A 23,353-nucleotide genomic window follows, 5' to 3' on the forward strand; every position below is an offset into this window, starting at 1 on the left:
TGACCAGCATGGTCAAATAATAATAATCACAGTAGTTGTCGAGGGTGCAACAGGTCAGCACCTCAAAATATCTGTTGAATATCCAACTTGAAAATATCTTTACCTCGGAAGCTATCCTCGCCATAAGGCAATCGTTCTCCTGTATATTATGAGTACAGCGACTGCAATTAGAAGGCATAATGTTAATGTTACTAACGTTACTTCGCTTTGGCTGGTGGAGGTCCTAACGAACCACGTCCAGATAAAGCATCCGGGGTGAAAAAGTTGAATGAAAAAAGTTGAGCAAGGGAAAAATAAAAATACAAAATGGTAATTAAAAAGTTAAAACCGTGTAGTTGGCAGGTAGCAAAGTAAGGTAAACGTGTTGCTCTTCCCTCCTCCAGACCAGGTGGGCAGAGACTTGTGCCTGCTCCTCTTCCTGCTCCACACATCCACACACTCTCACAAATAAGGGTACGGTTACAGTACAGTGTTGTTCCCTGGTGTACAAAAAGGTGAAATGCACACATAAGGTACCTTTAGAGGTACACATAGGAACTCACATGGTACTGGTCTGTACCAACTGGGTGCATTCGCATGCTTTGAAATCGTTTGGAGACACCACTTGGCTAATGGCCAATAAGCTGAATCAACCATACCCTTATTTTTTAAAGAGTGTGTTAATATATGTTCCAAGCAAGTAGTATTAACCTGGTGGCACTGCAGAAACATCAATACACTTTCAACCAAGAGGTAGCTAGTTGAAATCCGAATGAATGTATACATTCATTCTTTGGGGATAGTTGAAATCCGAATGAATGTATACATTCATTCTTTGGGGATTTCAACTAGCTACCTCTTGGTTGGAATACTCTGTGTCCTTGAATACTGCTAGTTTTATGTTGATGTTATGTTAGTGGTGATAATTTGACAATTATTTACTTGATTCTAGGCAGCTTTTAGCAAAGTGCAGGAATTCATTATTGCCAATAAGTCTGTGGCCATATTTATTTCACACTCACTATGGTGGTGTAGCTGCAATGTAGCAGGACATTTCAGTTTGCTAGCAACCAAGAGGTTATGAGTTCAAATATCATTTAAAGGGATACTTTGGTATTTTGGCAATGAGGCCCTTTATCTGCTTCCCCAGAGTCAGATGAACTAGTGGAAACCATTGTTATGTCTCTGTGTGCAGTTTGAAGGAAGTTTCTAACTAGCATTAGCGCAATTGCTAACTAGTGTAAGTGCAATGACTGGAAGTCTATGGGAATCTGCTAGCATCCTAACAGGAACGTAAGGTAGCTAGCAACCAAAATGTTGTGAGTTCAAACCCCAAGTGAAGTTCTGTCCCAATAATCAGCATATTCTCCTTCAACATTACCACCTGAATTTAGCTGTATGATAACTAGTTGTACATTTACTGTATTTTCACCTCAAGAAAAAAAACTCCAGGGGACCTTGACACAATGTTCTAAGAATGTCCTAAAACGTACTGGGGGAAATCGATGGAACAAACCGGGAACTAAATAAAACCTGCAGGGAACCACAACTGTTTAAATTGAATTAATCTCAATTGTGCTTTTCAAAGTAAAATATTCTAAATTACATTTATTTCACATGAGATCATGTTATCACATGTGCTCACATGTCACGTGTCATATGTTGTAATCACATGTCACATGTTGCTTCACATGTTGTCAAATGTTATCACATTAACTTCACATTAAATCACGTGATCAAATGAGATCACGTCTTCAGATGTGAAATTCATGTCAAGGGTCCCCGGGTACAGTTTGATTAATTTGTTGTCATGAAAATTCGTCCATATTTTCATCTCCTGTATATAATCGTGGATGGTGAAGAATACCATTGGTGAGTGGTGTTTGTTGTAGTTGTAGAAGTTTGGGTACTTCTTGTAGTCCAAGGTGCTGCACCTGGTTGAGCGAAAAGACAGGAATATCCTTTAGTATTATAGGATCCAATCTTAGCTCGAGAGAACAACAAAATATGATAATGTATTCTCAGGTAATAATATATTCTCATATACAGAGAATAGTATGATCAGTGATGTAAAGTACTTAAGTAAGAAATACTTTTAAGTACCACTTAAGTATTTTGGGGGGGTATCTGTACTTTACTATTTATATTTTTGACAACTTTTACTTTTACTCTACTACATTCCTAAATAAAATATGTACTTTTTACTCCCGTACATTTTCCATGACACCAAAAAGTACTTGTTACATTTCTAATGCTCAGGCAAGACAGAATTATTCATAAACCTGTCAATATAACGCTTTGGCATCTCTGCTGGATCTGTCAGACTCACAAAAACGTCATTTGTAAATAATGCCTGAGTGTAGGAGTGTGCCCCTGTCTCTCTGTGCCCCTGTCTCTCTGTCCCCCCAAAAATAATGTGCCGTCTAGTTTGCTTATAAAAGGAATTTGATGTATAGCATTTACTTTTACTTTGTACTTTTACTCAAGTATGACAATTTTATACTTTGTCCACCACTAAATATGATACAGATAACTGCCAAAATAAAGGAAACACCAACATAAAGTGTGTTAATGCAGCTTGGCATAGATTCTACAAGTGTCTGGAACTCTATTAGAGGGATGTGACACCATTCTTCCACGAGAAATTCCATAATTTGTTGTTTTGTTGATGGTGGTTGAAAACACTGTCTCAGGCACCGCTCCAGAATCTTCCACAAGAGTTCAATTGGGTTGAGATCTGGTGACTGAGACGGCCATGGCATATGGTTTACATCGTTTTCCTGCTCATCAAACCATTCAGTGACCACTCGCTTCTCCTGTGGATGGGAGCATTGTCATTCTATTGGGGCATAGCCATGGTAGACAAAATAATGACCTGCCCAGCATTTTTATACATGACCCTAAGCATGATGGTATGTTAATTGCTTAATTAACTCAGGAAACACACCTGTGTAGAAGCATCTACTTTCAATATTCTTTGTATCCCTCATTTAGTGAAGTGTTTCCTTTATTTTGGCAGTATGTTGTAGAACTGCTGTATGGCAGTTACTTATTTATTTACTCCTGAACTTATTTAGGCTTGCCATAACAAAAGGGTTGAATACTTATTAACTCAAGACATTTAATCTTTTCATTTTTAATTCATTTGTAAAAGTTTCTAAAAACATAATTATGGAGTATTGTGTGTAGGCCAGTGATTCAAAATCTAAATAAAATAAATGTTAAATTCAGGCTGTAACACAACAAAATATGGAAAACGTCAAGGGATGTGAATACTTTCTGAAGGAACTGTATGCACACCCTGTCCACCTCCTGCTGCCATGGGTACAGGGTCAGGCGACTCGCTGGCATAGGGATCAAATCCACTGCTGCCTTTAAAACGACACATAAATACAGAGAGGTATACATTATAAACACAGTATAACACACAGTACTGGATATATTCACAGAAATATATAGTGTTGGAGCCAATTTGGGTTGATGTTATATTATGGTAATATTTGAGCATTACACTCCAGACCACTAGGGGCAGACAAATGGTGGTAAACACACATCATGTGATCTATAAACACGCAGGTGTTTGAACGTATGGTGTGGGTGTGGATGGTGGGAGAGCTCTTGGTTCTTACCGCAATCAAACTATTGCAAACAAATGCAAGAAAACGAAATAAACATCAAACAAGATACAAAAGATTGCTAGTCAACATTATGGATAAACATGCATTTATTCAAGGTAACCACTATTGCCAAGTTTGAGGCGCGTAAAGAACAAGTCTAATTGCTGACGTTGGCTACTTAGAAATCGTATATTTTTCCGAAGCAAATTCTCATAACATTTATTATGTGTACCCACACTCAATCCAAGAGAGAGAGCGAGCAAGATTACCTATGTAGTTGTAACCCATGAAACTAAAGGGGTTGTTGAAATGGGCCAATCGGTTCCATTCCCTAACACTACTGAGCTGGTCTCTGTCCAGGTAGAGCTGTATGTCGGTAATAAAGGTCTTCTGAAACTCTGGATCTATGGAGTCTTTGCTATGATGAGGACTTACCGAATGCTGATCCTCTTGTTGACACTCTCATTGAAGAACAACACATAACCAAAGAGACCAGAGTACAGACCAGACCAAAATAATCAGGAAAGCTTTCCATGGGTCAATTTCTCAGCATTTCTGATAGATTTTAAAAGCAATGTATTTACAGAACTTGTTCTTGCTCTATGGCTGAGCCTGTCACACCTCATTTGCAAACAGCCATGAGACCATAAAGGTCTTCATTAGATACAGTATGTAACTCATACCTCCTCCTTTGTAAAGCGCTCTCTAGTAAAGCTAGTGGGTGACATGGAATGCACCCATTGTTTTCAGGTTTTCATGAGGGACATGTGGGTAAAAACATGATCAAGTGAGATGAGGTGAGTTTCCCTCCTTACAGCGCGTTCAGCATGTGGAAAAGTGTAATATAAATGCTATCAATTATTTGTATTTTTATTATTATTATCTGAGCAGAGAAGACAGTTCCTGTTTGTGAAGTTTATTGTAAATCCGTGTGGTGATATTTACTGTACAAAACCGCTTGTTCGTTCAGTAACGTCCTCAGTCTACTAAGTCTTTGGTGTTGGTGTCACTATCTGAAATAGTATAATCTCTGTCACTGTACACTTGGAAATGAATACAAACCCAAATAACAGAAAAAATACATTGTATCAAACAACATTGTCATAACTGTACATATCATACAAATTCATTACACAAATGGTTTCTCCAAAGAATTCCAGACTTGAAGTTCCAGATGACTTCGGCAGAAATAGTATTTTGCTGTAAAAAGTATGTGTAAAACAAGTAGCTAGATCTTAAAAAGGCTTTGTCCAGTATTTTTTTTAAAGGCAGAGGTGTGTAGTATACCATTTATAAGACCAGTCCAGTAATGTTTCTTTCATTGTGAAATTAGACCATAGGATTAAAACTAATTTGAATGCTTTGTGTCATTGATTGCAGTGGGTGAGAAAACAGTGCAAAAAGGACCACAGATCATCCACAAATATTGTACACAATAGTACTATTTAGTACTATACTTTTACACAGTACATATGTTCATCGTTTTTCTGGAAACATATTATGCACAATCAGAGATGGGCAAAAGATACATCAAAATGTTTCTTGTTCTAAATACAAGATACTCTAAAGACCAATGTATCAAACTAAAATACAAAATACATTTGCAAGTATACGCCTTCACTACAACAACATTCTCAGTAACTGTAACAAAAAATAAACTTTTACCATTGATGTGATATGTGGTTGTTTATCTACCTTAGTTGAATGCACTGATTGCTAAATGACCAAAATGTAAAAATAAACAATTGCAAAGCACACCGAGTATTATTATTATTGTTATTATTGGCCTTGTTTCTAGACAGAGCTCATTAGAATAATACCCAATAATACAAATTTTAACATTTACATTTCGTCATTTAGGAGACACTCTTAACACCATACTGCCATCAGACTTCTGATACCAATGCAGGGTGAAAGGAGGCCACGAAATTGTGAACCACTATAAAAAAAAAAATGGTATAGAAATGTATTTTGTATTTTGAAAATACAAATTACAGGTCTCGAAAGTGTCTTGTTACAAAATACATTATATTGTAGTTCAGGCCGGTGAAATACAAATTACCAAATGAATTTAAAAAGTAATTGAAATATAGTCTGTGCACAATATAGTCATATGGCTCACATATGATCTAGCATCAAAACTTCCTTCTGGGTCCAAGGGCAGTGACCCATAGCGCTAATCCAAAATCTCTGAGCATGACATGTTCCTTCCCCATCTTTGTCACACAATGGACCTCCTGTGAGTACCTGTGGGAGACTGTTGTGCGTCTGGAGGCCTAGAACATCCAGTCCCTGTGAAAACTTCCTGGTTTGGGGGGGGCTGTGAGGGGTCACCTCTCGTTGAACACTCCCTTGAAGCTCATGTGGCTGGCTCTTGGTGACCCTAGACGAGCTGCACCCATAGAAATAGATAGAAGACTCTCGTGCCCAAAAGCTTGTTTTAGCATGGGGAGCGCCATTGAGGACTTTCAGTACTTGGAAGTATTCAACTGGGTGGGACTTCCTATAGGTTAAGGAAGGATCTAAATGGCACTGCCCGTGCTCTCACAGATGCTATAATGGGCAGGTGGCTTAGCGGTTAGTGCATTGTGCCAGTATCTGAAAGGTTGCTAGTTCTAATCCATAAACCGACAAGGTGAAAAATCTGTCAATGTGCCCTTGAGAAAAGCACTTAACCCTAAGCTCCAGGGTTCTTGTTGATAATGGCAGACCCTGGCCATGACCCTACTCTCTGGGGGTGTCTCGGGGAGCATTGGGATATGCAAAAAAAACATATTTCCAATTCACATGTGTGAATTAAGCAGACCGGAACTGTGACCATTCTTTTCAATGGTAAACAGCCTCAGTGGGAGATCTTAATTTATCCACCATCTTTGGCTGCACTAGTGATCAACACCAACTTCCTGTTCATGTGATGACAACATCCTTCCCCAAGGACTTCCTCTTCCTGTTTCAACTGGTTGCTAGGAGATCTTGCAGCTGTTGCCAGTGCAGCTCTGTTCGCCTGCCGGGCTGAGCGGCGGAGGACGGAAGAGTTTTTTCTTTTTCAGCAGCTGGCATCCGGTCCTCTTGGTGGGGATGTGGGTGGTGTTGGCAGCAGTGGCGGTGACGGAGTAGGACCGTCCGTGCATCATGCGGGCATTGAGGCCGTTGGCCATGGAGAAAGACTTGAGGTGGGACTTGAGAGCCAGGGGGAGAGGAAGCTTGTCAACAAGGTGGACAGGGGTGCAGGACACGATGGAACGACAGCACAGGTCCTGAAGACTCAAAACTAAGAGTGTGAGAGAGACAGAATATTTAATATTTCACAAATATAAATATTACACCACGAGAGGGCACCATTGTGTAAAACAGTGAGAGAAAGAGAGTAAGAACAAGCTGCTCAAGGCTCAATTTACGCTGCCTCACCTTTGTTAGGCCTCCAGAGTCTCTCCATGCCATGCCTCATCAAGACTATCCTGGCCAGCTCTGTGAAGGACTCTGTGATATTAAAGTTGCACAGCGGGCTGACCTCAAAGAAGGTGACCCCTAACCTCTCGGCATATACCTGGGCCTGCTCTGTGGTCACCTGGCGTTTGTAGGCCAGGTGTAACCGGTTCCCCACCAGGATCTTAGGCACTCCCGGTGCATGCTGGGTTGACAGGAAGGGGAACAGAAAGTAGTGAGGTACAGATTCTGTTAGTACATAATAAGGGTGTGTGTATGCGTATGTGTTACATAGTGTTCTTCCCTGTTCTTCCCAAGTCAAATAATGGAGTGGTAATAGAAGGTCCCAAGGTGGCAAAAAGGATGTCAAGAATCAATTGTTGAGCATATTTTTTTTAAATTGAAGGTGAATAATATTATTCACATAACATGGGCTATCTTGAAAGTCTAACTGTGTGTGGCTAGTTAATGAGTGTGTGAGTTGATTTGGAGCAAAGGCCAGAGATGTGGGTTGGAGAAGGTTTAGTCATTATCACAAGCAGAAATTGAGCAACGTGTCTTACATCATAGAGCAATAGGAGCGATTCAGTGATGTAGACTGCAATTTACCATGTGGCGCCATCCCAAATGGCACCCTATTCTCTTTATAGTGCACTACTTTTGACCAGAGCCCTTTGGGGAATAGGGTGCCATTTGGGACATAACTGAGGTTCACTGTTTCTGAGAGAGAGCGATTGATCGATGTCTCTTACCTCATCTATCTCCTTAATCCATCTGTCAATACCATCAAACGACCATCGGTTGGTGATGTCATAGACCAAGATCACACCCTGAGAGATCAAATCAAAAATGGTATTCATCACATGCTTCATAAACAACAGGTGTAGACTAAGAGTGAAATACTTACTTATTGGCCCTCCCCAAAAATGCAGAGATAAAGAAAATTCAGAAATAATAGAAAAGTAAAACACCTAATAATAAAAATAACAATAGATACACAATGAGTAACAATAACTTGGCTATATACAAGGGGTACCAATACCGAGTCGATGTGCAGGGGTACAAGGTTTTTGAGGAAGATATGTACATATAACTAGGAATAAAGTGACAGATAGTGAACAGTAGCAGCAGTGTATGTGATGAGTCAAAGTTAGTGCAAAATGGTCAATGCAGATAGTCTGGGTAGCTATTTGGTTAATTATTTTACTAACTATTTATCAGTCTTATGGCTTGGGGGTAGAAGCTGTTCAGGGTCCTGTTGGTTCCAGACTTGGTACCTCGGTACCACTTGCCGTGCGGTAGCAGAGAGAACAGTCAATGAATTGGGTGGCTGGAGCGCATTACCCTCTGTAGTGCCTTGCGGTCGGATGTCAGGCAGTTGCCATACCAAGCAGTGATGCAGCCAGTCAAGATACTCTCAATGATGCAGCTGTAGAACCTTTTGAGGATGTGAGGGCACATGCCAATTTCAGGCTCCTGAGGGGAAGAGGTGTTATTGTGCCCTTTTCACAACGGTGTTGGTGTGTTTGGACAATGATACAGTGCCTTCAGAAAGTATTCATACCCCTTGACTTTTTCCACATTTTGTTGTTTTACAGCCTGAAATTAGAATGGATTACATTGAGATTGTGCGTCACTGGCCTATACACAATACCCCATAATGTAAAAGTGGAATTATATTTTTTAGAAATGCCGGCAAATTAATTAAAAATGAAAAAGTATTCAACCCCTTTGTTATGGCAAACCTAAATAAGTTCACAACTAAAAATGTGCTTAACAAGTCAAATAATAAGTTGCAATAATAGTGTTTAACATGATTTTTGAATGTCTACATCATCTCTGTACCCCACACATTCAATTATCTGTAAGGCCCCTCGGTCGAGCAGTGAATATCAAACACAGATTCAACCAGAAAGACCAGGGAGGTTTTCCAATGCCTTGTAAAGAAGGGCACCTATTGGTAGATGCATAAAAACCCCCCAAAAAACAGACATTGACTATCCCATTGAGCATTGTGAAGTTATTAATTACACTTTGGATGGTGTATCAATACACCCAGTCACTACAAAGATACAGGTGTCCTTCCTAACTCAGTTGCCGTAGAGGAAGGAAACTGCTCAGGGATTTCACCATGAAGCCAATGGTGACTTTATAACAGTCACTGAGTTTAATGGCTGTGATAGGAGGAAGCTGAGGATGGATCAATAACATTGTAGTTAACCCACAATACTAACCTAAATGACAGAGTGAAAATAAGAAAGCCTGTACAGAATGAACATATTCCAAAACACACATCCTGTTTGCAATAAGGCACTAAAGTAAAACTACTAAAAAATTGCTAAGAAATTAACTGTATGTCCTGAATACAATGTTTGGGGGAAAATACAACACAACACAAGCTTCATATTTTCAACCATCGGCTAGAGAGTTTTTTAGGATAAAAATAAACGGAATAGAGCTAAGCACAAGCAAAATCCTAGAGGATAACTTGGTTCAGTCTGCTTTCCAACAGACACTGGGAGACAAATTCACCTTTCAGCAGGACGATAACCTAAAACACAAGGTCAAAAATAAACTGGAGTTGCTTACCAAGACAACATTGAATATTCCTGAGTGGCCTAGTTACAGTTTTGACTTAAATCAGCTTGAAAATCTGTGGCAAAACTTGATAATGGCTGATCTGGAAGAATTAAAAATAATAATGGGCAAATATTGTACAATCCAGGTGTGCAAAGCTCTTAGAGACTAACTCAGAAAGACTCACAGCTGTAATCACTGCCAAAGGTGATTCTAACATGTATTGACTCAGGGGGTTGAATAATACTTATCTAATCAAGATATTCGTGTTTTATTTTCAATCATTTTTGACAGAGTATTTTGTGTAGATTGTTCAAAAACAAGACAATTAAATCCATTTGAATCCCACTTTGTAACACAACAAAATGTGGAAAAAGTCGAGGGGTGGAAAAACGGAGGAACTTGAAGCTCGTTGGTAAACTTAATGATGGTGTTGGCGTCTTGTGCAGCCACAGAGTCGTGGGTGAACAGGGAGTACAGGAGGGGACTAAGCAGGCACCCCTGGGGGGCCCCTGTGTTGAGGGTCACCATTGTGATTGTGTTGTTGCCTACCCTCACCACCTGGAGGCGTCCCATCAGGAAGTCCAAGATCCAGTTGCAGAGGGAGGTATTTTGTCCCAGGGTCCTTAGCTTGGTGTTGAGCTTGGAGGACATTATGGTGTTGAACGCTGAGCTGTAGTCAATGAACAGCATTTTCACGTAGGTGTTCCTTTTTAGAGGTGGGAAAAGGCAGTGTGGAGTGCAATAAAGATTGTGTAATCTGTGTATCTGTTGGGACAGTATGCGAATTGGAGTGGGTCTAGGATGTCTGGGATGACGGTGTTGATGTGAGCCATGACCAGCCTTTCAAAGCAATTCATGGCTACAGATGTGAGTACTACGGGGTGATAGTCATTTAGACAGGTTACCTTGGCGTTCTTGGGCACAGAGGCTATGGTGGTCTGCTTGTAGGTATTACAAATTGGGTCAGGTAGAGGTTGAAAATGTCAGTGAAGATTGCCAGCTGGTCAGTGCATTCTCTGAGTACGTGTCCTGGCAATCCGTCTGGCCCTGCGGCCTTGTGAATGTTAACCTGTTTAAGGGTCTTACTCACATCGGCCACAAAGAATGTGATTACACAGACGTTCGGAACAGCTAGTGTTCTTACGCATGGTTCAGTGTTGCTTGCCTTGCCTTGTAGTAGGATTCAATCTTAGTCCTGTATTGACGCTTTGCTTGTTTTGTTGGTTTGTTGGAGGATTTAGCAGGATTTCTTATGTTCCGCTCTTTGAAAGCGGCAGCTCTAGTCTTTAAGCTCAGTGCGGATGTTGCATGGCTTCCAGTTGGGATATGTACGTTTTTTTTACTACACCGTATTCCAAAGATTAGCCAACTGGCTAAGCTGGTTCTGGAGCTGGATTTGTCATAAGCATAATAGGGAAAACTTTACCACAGATGGAAACCAGTATTTTTGACTTCTCCATTTTTGTTATCTCCAAAGTTTTGGCATCTTCCATAAGAGATGTGTTTTTCTACATTGTGTAATGGACATGATGCAACCTTTGGTAGGTAGGCTGGTGGCAGGCTTTGGCTGCAGTACAGCAAAGCCAAGTCAACCCGTGCTCATGGTTCTCACAACGGAAGTGAAATGATAAGCTACAATGACTCATGTCGCAAATTACATATAACAACACCCTGAGCGCTACGGACACGAAACAACAATACAAATGTAACAACAGAACAACAAAATAGATAAACAAGTTCCTTACATTTTCTTCATTATAGGATAGATACTTGTGGTTTAGCACCAACCAAAGCAGAGAACAAAACTTTAGTGTTCAAAACCATTCTTCTTGGGACGACGGGGGTAGCAGGGTTACAAAATGCAATCATATCACGCAAGTATACTATTCATACTGAACAAAAATATAAACGCAACATGCAGCAATTTACGATTTTACTGAATTACAGTTCATAGGAGGAAATCAGTCAACTGAGAAAAATACATTAGGCTCTAATCTATGGATTTCACATGACTGGGCAGGGGCACAGCCAGGGGTGGCATAGCCCACCCACTTGGGTGCAAGGCCCACCCACTGGGGAGCCTGGCCCAGAAAATCAGATTGAGTTTTTCCCCACAAAAGGGCTTTATTACAGACATAAATTACTTTGCAGGTGTTTCTGATTATTAACAATGCCATGCTGGTGGGTGGTAACAATTAAATAAAACCCAGCCCTGAAAATGAACGTAGACTGAAAATTATTAGCATGTCATATCATATGGGAAACACACGGCATTGCCACAGAAAAAAAGTCCCCATTTTGGATTTCCCACAAATATATCATACTTTGCCTAAAAGTATGACTTATTGACTTGAATTGTGCAACATCATGGGTAAGCTCTGGGCATCATCTTTCAGTTGAAAAAAAGTGGGCCTTTAAACACAAACACACACACTCTCTAAGTGGAGATGCACAGTAAAATATGTGATATTGTGTACAGTAGTCTACTCAAAATGAATTGAGACCAGAGACAATGAAGCAGACTGTTCAGTTAATTGGGTACAGTGTAAACTATAGAAAGTCTCTTGGGAATAGCACATTCCTGTATAAATGCAATTAGCTGGAGTAGTCTGTCCAACTGCCAACTACTATTAAGTTTTACTGTCACTGGTGGCGCCAGATGCTAACACTGAGGATTCAAGCTAACTCTCCATCAGTTTGCATTCCATAGAACTGTTACATGTTGACCAGACCGTGCATGCGTCCGCGTACGCCATTGCCCGCAAGTTGATTTTGTCCACCCAGACCAGGCACGATCAGCACACCCAAGTTGAAATATCAAAACAATCTCTGAACCAATTATATTAACTTCTTATGGCTGGGGGGCAGTATTGAGTAGCTTGGATTAATAAGTTGCCCAAAGTAAACGGCCTGCTCCTCAGTCTCAGTTGCTAATATATGCATATTATTATTAGTATTGGATAGAAAACACTCTAAAGTTTCTAAAACTGTTTGAATGATGTCTGTGAGTATAACAGAACTCATATGGCAAGCAAAATCCTGAGGAGAAATCAAAACAGGAAGTGAGAAATCTGAGCTTTGTATGTATTCACCAGAGTCCCCAATGAAATCCCCTTGACATATTAATGATGTTGCACTGCCTAGGGGTTCCACTAGATGTCAACCATCAATAGAAATTAAAATGAGACTTCTATGGTGTTGTGGGAGTGAATGATAGCAGAATCTTTCAGGTGTCTGGCAGTCAGCCATTTTCTGATCATCAATAGAAATTAAAATGAGACTTCTATGGTGTTGTGGGAGTGAATGATAGCAGAATCTTTCAGGTGTCTGGCAGTCAGCCATTTTCTGATCACGCTTATTCCTCATGGTACCCACTTCATTGCTCATGAAGACAAGAAGGAATACTCCAGGTGGAACTTTATTGAAGATATATGTTAAAAACATCCTAATGATTGATTCTGTACTTAGTTTGAAATGTTTCTTCGACCTGTAATATAACTTTTTGAAGTTTTTGTCCGATGTAACGCTGACCAGAATGAGCATTTGGATATGTATACCAAACGCGCTAACAAAAGAAGGTATTTGGACATAAATAACGGACATTATCGAACAAAACAAACATTTATTGTGGACCTGGGATTCCTGGAGTGCTTTCTGATGTAGATCATCAAAGGTAAGGGAATATTTATCATGTAATTTCTTGTTTATGTTGACGTCAACATGGCGGCTAATTGTGACAAATTTTTCTGAGCGCTGTCTCAGATTATTGCATGGCTGGCTTATTCCGTAAAGTTTTTTTGAAATCAGACACAGCGGTTGCATTAAGGAGAGGTATATCTATAATTCCATGTGTATAACTTGTATTATCATCTACATTTATGATGAGTATTTCTGTTGAATGATGTGGCTATGCAAAATCACTGGATGTTTTTGGAACTAGTGAATGTAACGCGCCAATGTAAACTCATATTTTGATAAATATGAACTTTATCAAACAAAACATACATGTATTGTGTAACATGAAGTCCTATTAGTGTCATCTGATGAAGATCATCAAAGGTTAGTGATTAATTTTATCTCTATTAGTGCTTTTTGAAACTCCTCTCTTTCACTGGAAAAAGAAAATGGCTGTGTTTTTCTYTGGCTATATGTGGTGACCTAACATAATCGTTTGTGGTGCTTTTGCTGTAAAGCCTATTTGAAATCGGACACTGTGGTGGGATTAACAACAAGAATAGCTTTAAAATGGTATGAGATACATGTATGTTTGAGGAATTTTTATTATGAGATTTTTTATGTTTTGAAAATGGCGCCCTGCACGTTCACTGGCTGTTGTCATATCGATCCCGTTACCGGGATTGCAGCCATAAGAAGTTTTAATTTGGGGACAGGTCGAAAAGCATTAAACATTTATGGCAATTTAGCTAGCTTGTTGTTGCTAGCTAATTTGTCCTGGGATATAAACATTGGGTTGTTATTTTACCTGAAATGCACAAGGTCATCTACTCCGACAATTAATCCACAGATAAAACGGTCAACATAGTTTGTTTCTAGTAATCTCTCCTCTTTCAGGCTTTTTCTTCTTCTTTGGACTTTATATGGCGGTTGGCAACCAACTTTAAGGTGCATTACCACAACCAACTGGAGTGGAGTGTGCTCCTCAGTTCATCTTTCAATCAACCACGTGGGTATATGCTCCTAAAAACCAATGAGGAGATGTTTTATCCTGACCTGACTCCACACATACATACACACGGTGCACACACACACACACAGTTGAACTGGACACAGTGTTCAAGAAGCACAGCCTGCTGCCTCGCTATGGTGGGGGTGTCATTGTCACCATGGTCACACCCAGTTTGTGCTCAGTAATGGGCCGATGAGTAACAATCATAAAAATATTAACTTTATTCACCAAGTCATTTTTATTCATTGCCTAGTAGGTGAGAATTCTCAGTAGCTGATCAGCCGTGGTTTGGGATTCGGTAAAGCAAGTAGGGTTCAGTAGCACCCTATCATGGATAAATCAAATCAAATCATAGTTTATTGGTCACGTGCGCCGTATACAACAAGTGTAGACCTTACAGTGAAATGCTTACTTAACGGCTCTAACCAATAGTACAAAAAAAAGGTATGTGTGTGTGTGTAGGTAAGTAAAGAAATAAAACAACAGTAAAAATACATTTGAAAATAACAGTAGCAAGGCTATATACAGACACCGGTTAGTCAGGCTTATTGAGGTAGTACAGTGGGGCAAAAAAGTATTTAGTCAGCCACCAATTGTGCAAGTTCTCCCACTTAAAAAGATGAGAGAGGCCTGTAAGTTTTATCATCGGTACACTTCAACTATGACAGACAAAATGAGAAAAAAATATCCAGAAAATCACATTGTAGGAATTTTTATGAATTTATTTGCAAATTATGGTGGAAAATAAGTATTTGGTCACCTACAAACAAGCAAGATTTCTGGCTCTCACAGACCTGTAACTTCAAGGGCTCCTCTGTCCTCCACTCGTTACCTGTATTAATGGCACCTGTTTGAACTTGTTATCAGTATAAAAGACACCTGTCCACAACCTCAAACAGTCACACTCCAAACTCCACTATGGCCAAGACCAAAGAGCTGTCAAAGGACACCAGAAACAAAATTGTAGACCTGCACCAGGCTGGGAAGACTGAATCTGCAATAGGTAAGCAGCTTGGTTTGAAGAAATCAACTGTGGGAGCAATTATTAGGAAATGGAAGACATACAAGACCACTGATAATCTCTCGATCTGGGGCTCCACGCAAGATCTCACCCGTGGGGTCAAAATGATCACAAGAACGGTGAGACAAATACACGAACCACACGGGGGGACCTAGTGATAGACCTGCAGAGAGCTGGGACCAAAGTAACAAAGCCTACCATCAGTAACCTACGCCGCCAGGGACTCAAATCCTGCAGTGCCAGACGTGTCCCCCTGCTTAAGCCAGTACATGTCCAGCGCCGTTGAAGTTTGCTAGAGAGCATTTGGATGATCCAGAAGAAGATTGGGAGAATGTCATATGGTCAGATGAAACCAAAATATAACTTTTTGGTAAAAATTCAACTTGTCGTGTTTGGAGGACAAAGAATGCTGAGTTGCATCCAAAAGAACACCATACCTACTGTGAAGCATGGGGGTGGGAAACATCAGATGCTTTGGGGCTGTTTTTCTGCAAAGGGACCAGGACGACTGATCCGTGTAAAGGAAAGAATGAATGGGGCCGTGTATCGTGAGATTTTGAGTGAAAACCTCCTTCCATACAGCAGGGCATTGAAGATGAAAACGTGGCTGGGTCTTTCAGCATGAAATGATCCACACACGCCCGGGCAACGAAGGAGTGGCTTCGTAAGAAGCATTTCAAGGTCCTGGAGTGGCTAGCCAGTCTTCCAGATCTCAACCCATAGAAAATCTTTGGAGGAGTTGAAGTCCGTGTTGCCCAGCAACAGCCCACAAAACACTGCTCTAGAGGAGATCTGCATGGAGGAATGGGCCAAAATACCAGCAACAGTGTGTGAAAAACTTGTGAAGAGATTACAGAAAACGTTTGACGCTCTGTCATTGCCAACAAAGGGTATATAACAAAGTATTGAGATAAACTTTGTTATTGACCAAATACTTATTTTTCCCACCATAATTTGCAAATAAATTCAAAAAATCCTACAATGTGATTTCTGGATTTTTTTTTCTTCTAATTTTGTCTGTCATAGTTGAAGTGTACCTATGATGAAAATTACAGGCCTCTCTCATCTTTTAAAGTGGGAGAACTTGCAACAATTGGTGGCTGACTAAATACTTTTTTGCCCCACTGTATGTACATGTAGGTATGGTATAAAGTGACTATGCAATAATAGATGAACAAAGGTAGCAGCAGCGTAAAAAGCGGGTTGGCGGGTGGTGGGACAGAATGCAGATAGCCCGGTTAGCCAATGTGCGGGAGCATTGGTTGGTCGGGCCAATTCGAGGTAGATAGTAAATGAATGTATAGTTAAAGTGACTATGCATATAGATAAACGAGAGTAGCAGCAGCGTAAAAGAGGGGTTGGGGGGGGGGGGGGGGGGGGGAGAACACAATGCAAATAGTCCGGGTAACCATTTGGTTATCTGTTCAGGAGTCTAATGGCTTGGGGGTAAAAACTGTTGAGAAGCCTTTTTGTCCTAGACTTGGCACTCCGGTACCGCTTGCCATGCGGTAGTAGAGAGAACAGTCTATGACTGGGGTGGCTGGGGTCTTTGACAATTTTTAGGGCCTTCCTCTGACACTGCCTGGTGTAGAGGTCCTGGATGGCAGGCAGCTTTGCCCCAGTGATGTACTGGGCCGTACGCACTACCCTCTGAAGTGCCTTGCGGTCGGAGGCTGAGCAATTGCCGTACTAGGCAGTGATGCAACCGGTCAGGATGCTCTCAATGCTGTAGAACCTTTTGAGGATCTGAGGACCCATGCCAAATCTTTTTAGTTTCCTGAGGGGGAATAGGCTTTGTAGTGCCCTCTTCACGACTGTCTTGGTGTGTTTGGACCATTCTAGTTTGTTGTTGATGCGGACGCCAAGAAACTTGATGCTCTCAACCTGCTCCACTACAGCCCCGTCGATGAGAATGGGGGCGTGCTCGGTGCTCCTTTTCCTGTAGTCCACAATCATCTCCTTAGTCTTGGTTACGTTGAGGGATAGGTTGTTATTCTGGCACCACCCGGCCAGGTCTCTGACCTCCTCCCTATAGGCTGTCTCATCGTTGTCGGTGATCAGGCCTACCACTGTTGTGTCGTCTGCAAACTTAATGATGGTGTTGGAGTCATGCCTGGCCATGCCGTCGTGGGTGAACAGGGAGTACAGCAGGGGACTGAGCACGCACCCCTGGGGGCCTCCAGTGTTGAGGATCAGCATGGCAGATGTGTTGCTACCTACCCTCATCACCTGGGGGCGGCCCGTCAGGAAGTCCAGGATCCAGTTGCAGAGMGAGGTGTTTAGTCCCAGGATCCTTAGCTTAGTGATGAGCTTTGAAGGTACTATGGTGTTGAACGCTGAGCTGTAGTCAATGAATAGCATTCTCACATAGGTGTTCCTTTTGTCCAGATGGGAAAGGGCAGTGTGGAATGCAATAGTGATTGCATCATCTGTGGATCTGTTTGGGCGGTATGCAAATTGGAGTGGGTCTAGGGTTTCTGGGATAATGGTGTTGATGTGAGCCATTACCAGCCTTTCAAAGCACTTCATGGCTACGGATGTGAGTGCTACGGGTCGGTAGTCATTTAGGCAGGTTTGCCTTCGTGTTCTTGGGCACAGGGACTATGGTGGTCTGCTTGAAACATGTTGGTATTACAGACTCAATCAGGGACAGGTTGAAAATGTCAGTGAAAACACCTGCCAGTTGGTCAGCACATGCCCGGAGCACACGTCCTGGTAATCCGTCTGGCCCCGCAGCCTTGTGTACGTTGACCTGTTTAAAGGTCTTACTCACGTCGGCTACGGAGAGCGTGATCACACAGTCGTCTGAACAGCTGATGCTCTCATGCATGCCTCAGTGTTGCTTGCCTCGAAGCGAGCATAGAAGTGATTTAGCTCATCTGCTAGGCTCGTGTCACTGGGCAGCTCGCGGCTGTGCTTCCCGTTGTAGTCTGTAATAGTTTGCAAGACCTGCCACATCCGACGAGCGTCAGAGCCGGTGTAGTATGATTCAATCTTAGCCCTGTATTGACACTTAGCCTGTTTGATGGTTCGTTGCAGGGCATAGCGGGATTTCTTGTAAGCTTCCGGGTTAGAGTCCCGCACCTTGAAAGCTCTACCCTTTAGCTCAGTGCGAATGTTGCCTGTAATCCATGGCTTCTGGTTGGGGTATGTACGTATAGTCACTGTGTGGACGACGTCCTCGATGCACTTATTGATAAAGCCAGTGACTGATGTGGTGTATTCCTCAATGTCATCGGAAGAATCCCAGAACATGTTCCAGTCTGTGATAGCAAAACAGTCCTGTAGTTTAGCATCTGCTTCATCTGACCACTTTTTTATAGACCGAGTCCCTGGTGCTTCCTGCTTTCATTTTTGCTTGTAAGCAGGAATCAGGAAGATAGAGTTGTGGTCGGATTTACCAAATGGAGGGCGAGGGTGAGCTTTGTACGCGTCTCTGTGTGTGGAGTACAGGTGATATAAAAAAAAAAATCCCTCTGGTTGCACCTTTAACATGTTGATAGAGATTTGGTAGAACTGATTTAAGTTTCCCTGCATTAAAGTCTCCGGGTGAGTGGTTTCCTGTTTGCTTATTTCCTTATACAGCTGACTAAGTGTGGTCTTAGTGCCAGCATCTGTTTGGGGTGGTAAATAAACAGCCACGAAAAGTATAGCTGAGAACTCTCTAGGCAAGTAGTGTGGCCTGCAATTTATCACAATATACTCTACTTCAGGCGAGCAAAATCTAGAGACTTCCTTAGATTTCGTGCACCAGCTGTTGTTTACAAATATGCACAGACCGCCCCCCTCGTCTTACCGGAGTGTGCTGTTCTATCTTGCCGGTGCAGCGTACATCCCGCTAGCTGAATATCCATGTCGTCATTCAGCCACGATTCCGTGAAACATAGGATATTACAGTTTTTGATGTCCCGTTGGTAGGATATTCGTGATCGTACCTCGTCTAATTTATTGTCCAATGATTGCACGTTGGCGAGTAATATTTACGGTAACGGCAGCTTTCCTACTCGCCTTCTGCAGGTCCTGATGAGGCATCCGGCTCTTCGTCCTCTGTACCTGCGTCACTTCCTCTTGCGAATAACTGGGATGTCAGCCCTGCCGGGTGTTTGGAGAATATCATGTGAGTCTTGCTTGTTGTCTAAGAAAAGCTTTGTCTAATCCGAGGTGAGTGATCGCTGTCCTGATATCCAGAAGCTCTTTTCTGCAGTTAGATACGATTGCAGAAACATTATGTACAAAATAATTTACAAATGTCGCGAAAAAAACGCATAATAGCACAATTGGTTGGGCGCCCGTTAAACTGCTGCCATTTCTTCCGGCGCCATTGTGGTTGAACTAAATAGATTTCCTACATACTGGATCCACTAACATTGATCAACCATTAAAGTTTTGCTTTGAACAGTGCACAAGCCCATCCACTGTCCCTGTTTAGATAGGTGCACCCCCATCCACCCATACTGTACTGTTTCCACAGGAAAGGGTACTGGGGTCAGTAGTGATGGTGCTGATATACAGATGGATGTGAAAACATGTACAAATAACTTGCATGCACCCACTCTATAATATTAGCACAGCCAGTAAGACTTGTGCATGTGTAGGTCTACAGAATAGTATTTACAGGTTGTATGTGCTGATTCTAAAACATTCTCAAATGGGCTACTGTGTTCTTTATGTTGAAATTCTCAAGGCTATTCCTTTCCTCAGAGATGAAATCTGTTTTTTGAGTGAGGTTTCCACAGAACCATGTAAGGTTTTATACATTAGGGTTTACTATGCAGTGTGCAGTAGCAGCCAAGAGAAACATTCTCCTGCTGTAAACATGTTATTTGTTTTGGAATTGTGAAACAATAATGTGTGACCCATTATCAAACAGTGTACTGAAAAAAGAATGTAACTCAATCACACACAGGAACACACATACCTGCGCTCCTCTGGAGTAAGAGCGGAAGATGGTGCAGAAGCGCCCCTGGCCAGAGGTGTCCCTGAAACAACACACAGAGGTCAGGGGTTAAGGGGTTTTAAGGGGTCAGAATGTCAACCGTATATCAATCAAAACGCACAGTATTCCAACAACATTCCACCCCTATTCTAATGACCTTATAAAGGCAAGGCATCTATTGCTATCATTTGTCAGACAATCACCAATTATCTATGTTTAGCTACACTAATAACTTATCAAATGTATAGTATATTTGGCTGTGAAATTCAGACAATTCACACATCCCTTACAAAGAGAGGATTAACTACATATATTCAAAACCTACTGTAGTGTAATAAACACCAAAACACTAAGATTAAGCCTGCATTTAAGAGAATGCAATTGGGTAAATTAGTGAGAGTACAGAGCTAGAACAATAACATGTATCCAGATTGCATTCTCCAGACCTGGATGGCACAGCAGTGTTTGGGTTCGCACACACACATGGTTACACCACACACCACACCACACACACCACACACACACACACACACACACACACACACACACACACACGCCCCCCACACATCGCACACACACCACACACACACCACACACGCCCACACACTCTGGGCCCTGACACAGCTGTGGCTTTGAGCTGTGTTTTTAATTCGATGAGAGTCATGCACATATAAAACATTGAACAGTTGTTTCTTGATATGATTTCATATTCTGACACCACATACCATATTTTACACACTAGCCTACTATGAAGGGAGAAGCTTTAGTTTTATAGAGGATAGAAATGTCAACATATTAATACTAATAATAGGAGAATAACCACATGTCGTTTAGATACTCATATTCTCCTTTCTTCTCACAAGCTGCAGATTTGCAATCATCTTATTGTGTGTATCTGTAGGCCTACTCCACCTGCAGATTGGATATCCTTGCCAAGTTCACAATTTTCACAACCTGCCAATTCTGCACGCTAATGCTTGTTATCTCTTTGTTAATATGTTAGCCACTCTATAATTTACCAATGTTCCACCATGCCACGCTAGCATTTTACCAATGTTCCCCTTCCCCCAATGCCACACTTACTAGCTGTGATTAGCGTGTAGCCATGGTGAGGAGGATAGAGAGCATTACTAACAGCCATCCTGTTAAAGTAATAACGCGTCTCATCCTTTTAGACATCAAACAAAGTTTTCAGATGAATCATTTAATATTGACTTGACTAATAGCAAAGCCCTCTAAAAATAAAAGTAGCACTCTCATGGTAAGGGTTAGGAGTAAAGAAGAGGAGGGCAAAGGACACACGATGGGAACCACGGAGTGTGTGTGTGTGATGTGGATTAGTGTACATCTGTGCATGTGTGTGTACAGTGCCTTCAGAAAGTATTCACACCCCCTGACTTATTCCACATTTTGTTGTGTTACAGCCTGAATGGATTACAAAAATAAACATTTCACCCATCTACACACAATACCCCATAATAACAAAGTAAAAACATGTTTATAAATATTTCGGCAAATGTATTGAAAATGAAATACAGAAATATCTCATTTACATTAGGATTCACACCTCTGAGTCTAATACATGTTAGAATCACCTTTGGCAGAGATTGCAGCTGTGTGCCTTTCTGGGTAAGTCTCTAAGAGCTTTGCGCACCTCGATTGTGCAACACTTGACCATTATAATTTTTTTTTTCTTCTTCAAGCTCTGTCAAGTTGATTGTTGATCATTGCTAGACAACCATTTTCAAGTCTTGCCATATATTTTCAAGCAGATTTAAGTAAAAACTGTAACTCAGGTCACTCAGAACACTCACTGTCTACTTGGTGAGCAACTCCAGTGTAGATTTGGCCTTGTGTTTTAAGTTATTGCCCTGCTGAGAGGTGAATTAATCTCCCAGTGTGGTGGAAAGCAGACTGAACCATAGGATTTTGTCTGCTTAGCTCGATTACGTTTCTTTTTATCCTGAAAAACTCCCCAGTCCTTATCAATTACAAGCATACCCATAACATGATGCAGCCACCACTATGCTTGAAAATATGGAGAGTGGTACTCAGTAATGTGTTGTATTGGATTTTCCCCAAACATAACACTTTGTATTCAGGACAAAAAGTTAGTTGCTTTGCCACATTTTTTGCAGTATTACTTTAGTGCCTTGTTGCAAACAAGATGCATGTTTTGGAATATTTTTTATTCTGTACAGGCTTCATTCTTTTCACTCTGTCATTTAGGTTAGTATTGTGGAGTAACTACAATGTTGTTGATCCATCCTCAGTTTTCTCTTATCACAGCCATTAAATTCTGTAACTGTTTTATAGTCATCATTGGCCTCATGGTGAAATCCCTGAGCGGTTTCCTTCCTCTCCAGCAACTGAGTTAGGAAGGACGCCTGTATCTTTGTAGTGACTGGGTGCATTGATACACACTTCACCAAGCTCAAAGCGATATTCAATGTCTGCTTTTTCTTTTTACCCATCTACCAATAGGTGCCCTTCTTTGTGAGGTATTGGAAAGACTCCCTGGTCTTTATGGCTAAATCTGTGTTTGAAATTCACTGCTCAACTGTGGGACCTTACAGATAATTGTATGGGTGGGGTACAGAGATGAGGTAGTCATTCAAAAATCATGTTAAACACTATTATTGCACACAGAGTGAGTCCATGCAACTTATTATGTGACTTTAAGCAAATTCTTACTCCTGAACTTATTTAAGTTTGACATAACAAAGGGGTTTTGACTTAAGGCATTTCAGCTTTTTATGTTGAATTAATTTCAGAACATTTCTTAAAACATAATTCCATATTGTGTGTAGGCCAGTGACAAAAAAACTCAGGATTTAACCCATTTTAAATTCCGGCTGTAACAAAATGTGGAAAATTCAAAGGGTGCGAATACTTTCTGAAGGCACTGTATGTACTGTGTGTGTCTGTCTGTCTTTCCCTCATCCCTATTCTGCTGCTTTGACAAATCTGGCTACAATTCCTCTTAGTGTAATCAGACTCACATGTTTCTTATTGAGCCTATGTACAGAGCTCTCTCCCCCGTTGCTCTTCTCCTTACAACAACTCTCAGGAATGTCTCTCTCTCTCTCGCTGACAATACTCTATTC

At 41.3% G+C, this 23,353-nt stretch overlaps 1 protein-coding gene across 1 annotated transcript; it reads right to left on the minus strand.

The window, feature by feature from the left end:
- Positions 1-3,967: 3,967 nt before the first annotated feature.
- rab40b (RAB40B, member RAS oncogene family) lies at positions 3,968-20,299 on the minus strand. Its single transcript, XM_024007508.3, has 5 exons — positions 20,229-20,299; positions 8,367-8,498; positions 7,775-7,852; positions 7,005-7,227; positions 3,968-6,867 (listed from the first exon to the last, which is right to left on the minus strand). The coding sequence occupies exons 2-5, from the start codon at positions 8,481-8,483 to the stop codon at positions 6,560-6,562; spliced, it is 726 nt and encodes a 241-aa protein (XP_023863276.1). The 5' UTR covers positions 8,484-8,498; positions 20,229-20,299; the 3' UTR covers positions 3,968-6,559.
- Between the last annotated feature and the right edge of the window lie 3,054 nt (positions 20,300-23,353).

Source organism: Salvelinus sp. IW2-2015, linkage group LG18 (assembly GCF_002910315.2).
Source record: "Salvelinus sp. IW2-2015 linkage group LG18, ASM291031v2, whole genome shotgun sequence".
Taxonomy (NCBI): domain Eukaryota; kingdom Metazoa; phylum Chordata; class Actinopteri; order Salmoniformes; family Salmonidae; genus Salvelinus; species Salvelinus sp. IW2-2015.

Excerpts from the sequence above, each read along its gene's own strand:
- rab40b (XM_024007508.3), bottom strand. The coding sequence starts at position 8,483 with ATGTGCCCTCACATCCTCAAAAGGTTCTACAGCTGCATCATTGAGAGT. Across the intron at positions 7,853-8,366 it reads ACCGCAAGGCACTACAGAGG|GGTGTGATCTTGGTCTATGA; the intron begins GTAATGCGCTCC and ends TTGATCTCTCAG. Across the intron at positions 6,868-7,004 it reads ACTCTGGAGGCCTAACAAAG|TTTTGAGTCTTCAGGACCTG; the intron begins GTGAGGCAGCGT and ends TCACACTCTTAG.